The 11,853-nt window shown below is 32.4% G+C and overlaps 1 protein-coding gene across 3 annotated transcripts in view; it reads left to right on the top strand.

Moving 5' to 3' along the window:
• The first annotated feature begins 156 nt into the window (after window positions 1-156).
• d4 (double PHD fingers d4) overlaps window positions 157-11,853 on the top strand; it is a 34,787-nt gene continuing 23,090 nt past the window's right edge. For 2 of the 3 annotated variants that reach the window (XM_089735886.1, XM_089735885.1), the window contains exons 1-6: window positions 164-251; window positions 394-503; window positions 668-761; window positions 1,500-1,677; window positions 2,434-2,637; window positions 3,186-3,267. In XM_089735886.1, coding sequence (XP_089592012.1) covers window positions 196-251; window positions 394-503; window positions 668-761; window positions 1,500-1,677; window positions 2,434-2,637; window positions 3,186-3,267 — 724 coding nt within the window. In that variant the 5' untranslated portion in view covers window positions 164-195. Of the gene's footprint in view, window positions 252-393; window positions 504-667; window positions 762-1,499; window positions 1,678-2,433; window positions 2,638-3,185; window positions 3,268-11,853 lie in introns of all 3 variants that reach the window. The other variant, XM_089735884.1, reaches the window with a different exon arrangement.

Genomic DNA, 11,853 nt, shown 5'->3' with positions numbered 1-11,853 from the left:
AACAAGTACTGAAAGTTTAATTTCGACAATGGAATGTCTTTCACTATACCATTTTGTCCACTAAAACTGATGAAAAAACAAGCTACAAATATTACATTATTTAGTAGAAAGACGAGAATATATAATGGCAACAGAAACGGAAGTCTTCAAATCAATATGTCAGGTGATGTCACTGAATCGGCGTCTGCTAGTAAAATGGCGGCCGCTGAGATTCAGATAGTAAATCCTCAAAATTTAACAAAAATCGAAAGGTATAAATAACTGTGTTTAATTCAGTACTGTATTTCAATGGTCTAGTGTTTAAAAATCGTGAATAAAATCTCAGAAATTTGTATAATTATTATAGTGTGTTTTTGATGGTGTAAACAATTCATTTTAACTTTGTTTTTCTAGTTTTCTCCATGATCCGAGTTATAAAGAGATCATTGAGAATTCGTCCACGTTCAACTCGAGATTATGTGCGGAAAGGAGAATGCGTATGCCTTTCATTGACACGCAGACCGGTGAGTTTATCGATTTTTGTTTACGGACATGTTTTGAAGTATTACTCTCGTTTATAATAACAATAATATATTTTTTACGTTATTCAAAAACTTTTGTTTTTAATATCGTGAAACATACTTCTTTGTAAATTCGTGGCATCGTCGTCATGTTTTATATATTGTAGGTGTCGCTCAGAGCCACTGCAATTTGTTCATGACTAGGAGACAGCGTATGCCTGGTCAGAAAGAAGGTCAAGTCTACACATATCCAGCGCAAAGGTAAATACCACCTATCTATACGCCATTGACTCAATCAGACTTGTATATCTCTAATAGGCTTTCATATAGGTGAAATTGGAATTTGTTATCACATTCAAAAGTGAAGGATCAATGTAGAAGATCTTTCATAATGGATTTTCTACATTGGTCCTTTACTATTGAATTGTAATATGTACCTGATTGATTTAAATCTAGTAGTCATTTATTTTAAATAATACTTAAATCAAAGTTTTATGACAAATAGTGATACAATATTTCTATAGAAGTTCTTGCTTCAAGAACCTTTATTAGCGCTTGAAAAATAATAAGTTTTGGTATGATAATTCTAGAACATTTAAGTACATTTTAGACAATTCCAGTTCACTACAAATCTATACTAATATTATAAAGAGGAAAGATTTGTTTGTTTGTTTGTTTCGAATAGGCTCCGAAACTACTGGACCGATTTGAAAAATTCATTTTCCATTAGAAGCCGACATTGTCCCTGATGAACATAGGCTACTTTTTTTATTATTTTATTTATTTATTTTTTTTGGTTTCATGTGTGTTTTAATGTTTCCGAAGCGAAGCGAGGGCGGGTCGCTAGTTTTTAAATAAATACATAACTTTGTTAAATTAATTTATGAGTTATTATTTAACCAAAGGCAAATCTAAAATGTTAACTGTATAGGATGAACAAAGAAATGCATAGAACTTGAGAAATATACATGTACAATTTGACATTTTGATGTAAAACAGATGGCGGAAAGCTCGACGTCAGTACTTGACAATGTCATCAACTAGATGGGGATGGAACAGGGCAGCGGATCTAGCAGATAATACTGGTGATGGAGAAAACAGTTCAGGCTTACCTGATGCACTAGGTGGAGATGACAGTAGAGATGGATCGCAGACTGCAGCAAAAGATGATCCAAAGGTAAAAACATTGTAGTGAAATGAGTTAGTGACTACGCAGATGTTCAAATTGCAAAAGTTGGTGAGTTGAGGTATATCCTTGTGGTAAAGCGAGGTAAATGAGAGATGAGGGATGAGATGAGATGTACCACATGTTGTTTGAAGTCGTCGTGGCCTAACGGATAAGACGTCCGGTGCATTCGTGTTGAGCGATGCACCAGTGTACGAATCCCGCAGGTGGGTACCATATTTCTAATGAAATATGTACTCAACAAATGTTCACGATTGATTTCCATGGTGAAGGAATAACATCGTGTAATAAAAATGAAACCCGCAAAATTATAATTTGTGTAATTAGTGGTGGTAGGACCTCTTGTGAGTCCGCGCGGGTGGGTACCACCACCCTGCCTTTTTCTGCCGTGAAGCAGTAATGCATTTCGGTTTGAAGGGTGGGGTAGCCGTTGTAACTATACTTGAGACCTTAGAACTTATATCTCAAGGTGGGTGGCGCATTTACGTTGTGGATGTCTATGGGCTTCAGTAACCACTTAACACCAGGTGGGCTGTGAGCTCGTCCACCCATCTAAGCAAAAAAAAAAGGATGCATAATAAGGTTTTATTAATTATAATTAAATATCCAAGTATATAAATATAAATTTTATGTTATTATTTGATTACTTGTCCACAAAACGACTAGTCCAAAAAAAACATAAAACCATGTCATTTTGGAGTACCTATTTTCTGGACATTGAAATTTATATCCAGATTAACATTGTAGGAATGGTTTTATGATGAACTGGCAATGGAGGAAATGGAAACTGGTGAAGAGCCTGAAGCTGAGTCAGATGAAGATTATTATGATGATACATACGCAAATAGGCGCAAACGTCGTGGTGGAGCTATGCCTACTGGACCTGGATCCAGGGGAGGGAGAACAAGGAAATCTCAGCCTGATGATACACCTGCTAAAAGGGGCAGAGCAGTGAGTGAACTATTTTTTAATTATTATAATACTATTAGATTCTATGGCGTGGTTATTTATTTGTCAAGTGCAAATTGCACAGGTACCTAATTCTTATAGGATGTCTGAAGTGGAAGCAAAGTATGTATGTCTAAGAACACCTAAATAAATCTACTATTATAGAACTAGTGTAGGCAGATGAATTTTATCCACATTGAGACATGGTTTCTAAGCATCACATTCTATAGTGCGGTCTCACAAGACACCCTACCATCTGTTAAACTCATTATTCAAATGTTAAGTTCTCTAGTTATTTATTAAATCCAACCATTAATATTCTTGCTGAATATGTATATTTTGTTGTCTGTTGTTGTGTTGTCCCAGAACAGGGAGGATTGCTAGTGCAGTATTATCTATGTTTCGCAATAGGAGCTGCCCGAGTACTTTAAACAAATATGATTATTTCGAAATGTGGTTGTTTTTTACTGGTCAAATCTATAACTGTAATTTTCGTTTTTATTAGAATAAAATCTGACACTCGTAAAGGAATGTAATGTGCCTTCGTCCAGGGTCGAGGACGGCGGCGTGCGGGTCAGGGCACGCTGCCTTATGAGGTGCCGGGCGACGCGGAGAAGCCCTACGGCTGCGAACGTAAGTCTCGGAAGCGACACTAAATCCCTCCCTGCCTTGACTGCCCAGGTCTCACTAGTACTCAATTTTAAAAGAATTATTAGAGGCTCACTTGTAATCAATACCTAAATTCTTAATCTATATTCTTCTATTTATATCAATCATTAATTGAATTAATTGAGTTGATCATTATAAATATACAAATTTCTATCAATATGCAGATTTTAGTTTGGTATAAGTAAGTTAAAAATGGCATTTTTATAATTTTGAGTACATTGTTTAATTAATAATCGATGATCTGATGAGATGATAATCTGACGATGCGATTACAATTTATTATTACATTAAAACAAAAGTTGAAACACTTAATAGATCGCAAACTATTATTTCCTTTGAGAATCCCATGATTCAAGGTTACTTTGGTGCAAGTGAGTCTCAATCAGTTTAGGCGGCATCACATTCATTGAATGTATGACAAATTTTTTAGTATTGCCAGAATAAAATATTATTGAGAAACAATTTAGCTAATTAAAAATGGCAACACTTAACAATTTGTGACACTAGATTCAATCGCCAAATGTAATATGATTGAAAATTAAAAAAAAACAAATCTACCTAGAAAATTAAAATAAAGGGTCTACCCTACAAAATGAACTTGTTACATGTACATGTAAAATAGTTTAAAATTAACAGAAGAAAACTCGCATAGATCTTATGATATATTGATAAGTGACCATTTGAACATAGACCTTTAAATACGCAATATAAATGCCAATAATATAATATACCCGTTATTAACGATATGTATAAACTTAAATATAAATTTGGAAAATTCTGTTGTTACTTGACTATTGAAATGAGGCCGTAGTAAGATCGACCACAAATTTCTTTTTAATTGATGAACTAGTTATTTATATTTGGATCTAGATAATTTAATTAAAAAAGTTTTAATTTAATTGAAATTATAATTAATTATCTAGATTAATTATCATTTCAATTTAGATATTTAATTATCATTTTAATTAAATGAAAACTTCAACTTTGTGTGTGTGAAGTGTGTGAAGTAGCCATACCCTGTTTTTTTCTATGGTTCACGAATTACACTGCACAAACACGATACTTTGTACTAGAGTCATAAGATTGAATATATTTTTTTCAACTGTCAAACTTCTAATGCTCTTAATGTATAATATAATTATATATGTATAATTATTTGTCCCTTTTTGGAAGAATTTTTAGATCAAATTATAAAATGAAATCTTATCATCCAAACTTTGAAAATTTGAAAAGTTAATAAGACCAATATTGGACCTTATGACTCATGTCTGGAAGTATCAGAATTAGTTGACCGGGCCTTTAATGATAAGAAGATTTCAAGAAACTATGAAAACGCCACTGGCTTCACATTAACGTAATTGCTTAATAGCCCAATATCAACTGGCGTTCATAGACGCATTGTGTTTGAATTTGCAACACGGTTTGTGTACGGACAGGACTATAAGTATATTTACTTATTTGATTTCAAGGTATAATGTTTACCTACTATGACGTCTGTGTTCATTTTGTAATGAACATTGCTCTATATGGCATTAATTGATGTAACGGGGGAAATATTTCCTGAAATCTTATCTGTCTGTACACGTAATAAATAAATATACAAAAAAAATTATATATATCGTTTATAAATGTAAGGATCACTTAGTTCATAGTGCCGGGCCAATGAGTAGTGTTGTAAACTATTTAGATATAATGGCGAGCAATATTGTAGAGATTATGTTGGACTACACATGGAATTGTGTGTTGTTTGCATATAAACAATTAAATAAAACTAGAGGTCCCGCAGTAGTCGAAATTCGACTATAATTAATTGGAATTGTAAGTTTAACTATTATGATTGTAATTTATACTTCTATATTCACAAATTTCGCCAAGGCTACACTATAAAAAATATTAATAAAATAAACAATATTTAATCTATTCTCAATTTGACAACAGACGTCAAGAACAAAAGTTTGACATAAATAGTATGCATGCGTGTGTGCGTTAAATACATGGTATGTAGTGTGTGTAATGTTTTCTTTATTGATTTAATGTATCTTTTATGCATTATTTGAAAAAAATATTAGCATTGTGCATGCACTTCTTCTCTATATTCTCTATAAGTGTGGAAAATTTCATACTCCTCCGTCCGCGCAATTTTCGTAAAAAGGGATACAAAGTTTTTGCTTCACGTATTAATATTTAAATTAAATAAGAATATTTTTTAAATTAACTCTGAAATTTCTCTGTGAAATATTGAGTTATTATTAGAGTTTGAATTAGTTTCTGGTGGGTGGACGAGCTCCATAGTTTATCTCATTTTAAGTAGTCATCAAGTGTTCATAGACAACATAATTTTAATTTTAAATTCAATTTTAAATGTTGTCTTAATTGTCAATTGTATATTATAGAGGCTACAGGAATAAAAACTAAAGGCTTCCAATAGGTAGTTATGCAAATTTATAAGTTTTTCGTGCTTTAATCTCGCGAATACAGGTCAGAAAATAAATGTGAATCTGAATTATTTCTAGAAAGAGATTTTATCTAATAGTGCTTCAAATGGCATAAGTTTTTTTTTTAAATGCTGCTATAGCTTTATTTCCCGAAAACTAGTCACGTTCCATTTTGTCGCTTCGATAGCTAGATAATTGTACGAAATTATTTCCCTTGGATTATCTCAAAAACAAATACGCTTTAGTCCGATGTAAAATGCAAAAGACCACTGAGCCCCAGAACCATTTTCATTCATAATTTTAAAAATGTATGTAAATTTGATTTGCTTAACAAAATAATGTTTAGCATTATCACCAGTGGTCGGAGTAGGTAAATTGATTTTATATACTTGCGTCAATATATTATAATATGGACATGCCATAATGATAATTTTTTTTAATTGAAAAAATATATTTTTAATCCTCATCGGATACAATTTCTATATTTCTGAGATAAAGTAACAAAAAGCCCTGTCTAAGTTTTGTCTCATACTGTCAAGCGTCATTTCTAATTCAACAGAAAGGGACAAAATACGGTGTAAATAACCCAAGGTGTTTTTGTATAAAATAAAATACTGATTTCTTTCACTATTAGCTAGCACTGGTAGCGTAGATTAATATTACTAATAATAACATAATAAACACAGATTCATGCTAATTTCAAAATTCCGGAACAAATATCACAACAAATATGAAGTTCCGGTATTTTGGAGGCATATCCATATTATCCTCTACTTTTGACGTCAACGACCTTAAATCAATCTACCTATTCCGACATCTAATTATCACACACACGCCTAGGATACAATTTACATTAAATTAATGTAAATTTGTTTTGTAGAAAAAATTATGTTTTTTTTTTCATTATGAAATTTTTATCAATTTAATAATTCAATTTAATTTTGTTAGTGACATTAAAATATATCTATATACTACTGGACTATTTGTATACAGTACATTAGAATAAATACAGTAGAATTTCACTACTAACTCGTGATGGGTATTTGTGAGTCGGGCCTATAAATTTTTTTTTTTTTTTTTAAACACTTCGTATTTAATATGCGAACAACACGCGATTGCGTAACGAAAATGAAATGTTATATCGCGAAACATGCCTTTCAATTGTTGTGTATTTTACATTTATATGTATTATAGTGTGTTTAGTGTAGAATTATTATTATATGCTAGTTTTTAAGCGAATCTCCACGTAGTCTTAAAATGGTGAAAATATCGGAACAGTGTAGAGAACTGACGGTCGGTTCACGACTCGTTTTAAAATATTAATAAAAAAAGAAAGAGATAAAAAAATTATGCTGTGTCCACGTGTGACAGTCGAAATTTGTTTTTTTTTTATTTTTTTTTTATTGCTTAGATGGGTGGACGAGCTCACGGCCCACCTGGTTTTAAGTGGTTACTAGAGCCCATAGACATTTACAACGTAAATGCGCCACCAACCTATAGATATAAGTTGTAAGGTCTCAGTATAGTTACAACGGCTGCCCTGCCCTTCAAACCGAAACGCATTACTGCTTCACGGCAGAAATAGGCGGGGTTGTGGTACCTACCCGTGCGGACTCCAGAGGGCCAACCACCAGTAAAAAATAGTTCTCTGATTATGTACTAGATGGCGACTCGTTCTCTCGTTTTTCTTACCCCAAATCCGGATCTAGATGACAAGAACAGGGTGGGTCCCTTGTATTCAAAATGTATTTTTTTAAGTTGTGATTAAAATTTTGCTTTAGTTTTGTATTGAAACGAGACGTGAACCGAATAAGATGAGGCGAGTTATAGTGAAAAGATAGTCTTCTTTCTAAAACAGCCGCATGTGAAATCGATTGATTTCTGTCTATTTAAATTATGATATTTATTTAATCTCTTGATGGCCCCTTTGCATGTATGAAGATTGAGTACTATGTGTAATAAAGTCACAATATATTAATATTTTAAAAAAATATCAAATTTATACAATTTCAAAGATAAAATTCATCACTATTGTGCTTCAAATATATTATTATTAACTTTTCATTAATGCTCGATCAGAAAAACTGATTGTTGTTTTAAACTATATTGTGTCAAATTAAATTTATATTATAGTAGAGTCGCTTATAAATTAATTTACAAGCAATATTTATTAAATTTGGTTTTGTGTTAATGGGGCTCATTTGTATACAATATTTTGGCACAATTAATTTTTCCAAAAAATATTGTGGACAGTTTAAAGCATCTATCTATCAATCTATATTATCTATCTTCCCCTTTTTCTTTCGGAAGACATGGCGCGGCTTAAAATGACGGGTGTGTCTGATAGTGTTGTCAATTAAAAAAAAACAAAGTTCAAAATAGATAAAGAATAAAACCAAAACGTTTTTTATAAAATAGTAATACACTGCCAATACATAGTTGAAACTAGCAAACACATGGTATATATTACGTGTTCGTGTTGTAGGGATTGACTTTGACTGTTACGCTCAGATCGAGTTTTTATATACCAAACGTACAGGTTGAGAAACACTGGTTGGTTTGAATTTAAAAAAAAATAGTACTGCCTTAATTTGACGGTAGGCAGCGGCTTGGCTCTGCCCCTGGCATTGCTAACGTCCATGAACGACGGTAACCACTCACCATCAGGTTTGCCGTATGCCCGTCTGCCTATACGGAAATAATAAAAAAAAAAATTAAACTCTAGCGACGGTACTCAAAATTATAATGTTCTAAAAGTAATTATAATTTGCGCTGGTTGTGCGGTGTGTCGGTGTGTGTGTAATTTCATTCGTTAGCGTCGTGACAGCACGGGAATCGGAAAGCTCTTTTTTATTTTCGTGTTATTTTTGAACATACCTTTTTAGGTATCGTTTGAAGTCCACGGATAATCTTAGTGCGTACTAGAGAGTGGCACAAGTTTAAAAAAAAAAAACAACAACAATAAACCATTGTTTGAAATTTGGCTAATGATTTTTGAACGAATATCCATATCGACATTTCTCAAAGATTCTCGACTTTTTGTCAAAGTTATTAATTTAAATCACACTAGGTTTTATTTAGTTATATGTTTATACCAAGCCTGAATGTAGCGGTTTTTTTTTCGAATTTCTATAACAAATTCTAAAGTTGCAAATACATATAGCTATATTAAGCTATATTATAGTTTTAACGAATCACGTCAATCCTTTGTTTCATTTTGACATAAAATATGGACAAACAAACAAGCAAACACGTTTTCACGTTTATAATATTAAAATATGTTTTCTATACTAATATTATAAAGAGGAAAGATTTGTTTGTTTGTTTGTTTCGAATAGGCTCCGAAACTACTGGACCGATTTGAAAAATTCTTTTTCCATTAGAAGCCGACATTGTCCCTGATGAACATAGGCTACTTTTTTTTATTTTTTATTTTTTGTTTCATGTGTGTTTTAATGTTTCTGAAGCGAAGCGAGGGCGGGTCGCTAGTTAATTAATAAATAGTATTTGCAACTTTAAATCCATGGATAAACACAGTAGTTTTATCTTTTGAAATTTACACACAACATAAATACCTACTGAAAGACACCCTGTATGTAGGTATGACGAATATGAAATTCGGTAATTGATTATTTGAGAATTTCTAATCTTTTAAATCTTGATAATACAAAAATTTTGTCATCAACAAAAAGTTGCATATTAATTTTTGTGCGCGATGACAGAATCAAGATTACGTAACATACAATAGTAGTGGGATTAAATAATTTCTTTGAAATTAATTTTAAAAAGATTTAATTAGTTCGCTTTGTTATCTAACAAAGCTATTTTAGACTTTATATTATTATGAAATAAGTTTTAGTGAATATTATTATTATTATTATTTTATCTCTTACAAAAACATTACATTTCGTGTCGTTTTTTTTTTTTATCTTTATCACTCACCTCACAGTAAAGCAGAACAGTGAAGTAATGTGATGCTTTTGTGTACACATACAATGAGAGATGTGAATATTAATATAATATATTCATGTTTTAGTTGATGTGCAATTTTGTGAGATCCAACCTTTTGGATTTTTAACAATTCAAAAGCAGCTGCTTCGCGAATGAATCTACTGCCGGATCGGAATCGCGACCTGCTGATAAGATCCGACGAGAAATCAGCGGGCTGATGCATGGGTTAGGTTGCACGTCGAACTCTTTGCCGAGTTTGACGTGTACGGTTACCGGGGTCCCTAAGCCTGCTCCTAGTGTTAGAGCTGAAGGCGTCTAATGCAAGGGTTATTGGATCTGATGGATCCGTAAGGACGTCTAATCTTTTGTATAGAAGGTTGTGTTTATTATGCGAATGATTGTGGTATTGCAGTATTTCGTTGCTTATTGAATCCCAAAGGCAATAGATTCCCAAAAAAAATTTTATGATGGAAAATAGTATCTTTTGCCTATTGCGTTTGACGATGACGATCGACTGAGGTAGAATGGTCTACCGAATCTGTGCGTCGTGCATATCGGTAATTCAGCAGTTTTTTTTTAACTGAAAAACGACGTAAGCGACCATCCTTTGATATTTCAACTGTTCTTCTTTTTAATAAATCTGTGAGAGATATAGGACTCATCTCTGAACGCACCATGATTGGCTTTTGTGTGTGTTCCTTCGACTCATCTGTCTGTGATAGTTTTTATTTATTTATATTCCTGTTTTTTTTGTTAAGCCTAGCGTTGCGGTGTTGCTTTGCTTCGAAGGGTTTGAGATTGGATGGATTACACTCGCAAATTGACCACGTCAATACGTATAAAGTCGGTAATGAGCTTAGATGATGTACTGTCGTCAACTGTACTGTACCCGACACCATTGGCCACTTGGTATATTCAGATTTATCAAACCTAATCGATCCAATAGAAAAGGAAAATCATAATTACGTATTGATCTTTCATGGCAGTATAGGTGTCGTTTTGTAATAAGAAAATCGAAACGCGCGTCGGTCAAAAATATTTTAATACAGTTTTATCACATTGTAATTTCTTTTAATTTAGAGATTGAGTTAAAGATTTTTAGAAGTTTGGTATAATATACTCTTATGTGCGACCGTTATGTGCATTAAGTATATTTAAAAAAAAAGACCCATTAAAGCAACTAATGGCAATGGTGAAATTACGCATATTTATAGTGACCGATCCATCTGTATTCTTTTTAAACAATGACACAATAACCATTTTTTTTTTTCTAGAATTCAATTTAAATATTAAATGATATTTTATTTCACAGTATTACACAGCATAAGGTTTTACTTTATTCATCCTTAACATCACAATTTAAAATATTGTTTGTATGTTTTTATTTATTTATTACTATTTATAAATCACGAATTGAATTGATTTGCACATAGGTTTAGTTAAACTAGAGAGTCGAGCCGTTGGTTGTCACTTTGTATTAATTCTCAAAAACATTTAAATGGGACTGTACTATACGAGGCCTCTAGCGGTGACTTTGGCGAGTTGTTAGTTCGCCAAAATATCCGCTTGAGTGAGCAAAGCAAATGATTTTTTTGTCAACTCAGTGCTAAATCAATTTCCAATCTTTAAACAAGCCGAAAACAATATCTATTTAACTTCACAAAGCACAAATTTTTGTTGTGTTATTGAGTGCTGAATTTTTGTAAATCCGCAATGTATAACATAGTCAAATATTTGCCGACCCTTTGTTGCGAGGTCAGTGACCGACTGAATTGTTTTGTTTTCATAGAAAATATCAAATTTTCAAACGTTTTTCTTTTCTTTCTTTCTGTATCTTCGTGCCAGAATCGCGTGCTCTAACACTTGTTCATGTGTTTCGGCACCGGTTCCCAAATTGGCGATTATTTGTATAAATAAAACGTCTCTAGATAATATTGATTTTCGAATGTTATATCCTTATTAAACAATATTTATTCCGGTGCTATTTGACAGTGGTCGTAGTGAAATAGCCACTGCATCGTTACTCAATCCTATCCACGCTCATTAATGTGTTCAGATAATGAGATCAGTATACGAAATGTCTTTCCGGTGTGGAAGTTGATCAATTTCAAATTAAATGTTCAAGTTATTATCTCACATTATTATTTTATTCAATTATTGCGGA

This window comes from Bombyx mandarina, chromosome 20, assembly GCF_030267445.1.
Source record: "Bombyx mandarina strain Sakado chromosome 20, ASM3026744v2".
Lineage (NCBI taxonomy): Eukaryota > Metazoa > Arthropoda > Insecta > Lepidoptera > Bombycidae > Bombyx > Bombyx mandarina.
The sequence above is the reverse complement of the archived record's forward strand: the minus strand, read 5'-3'. Positions and strand labels throughout refer to the sequence as shown.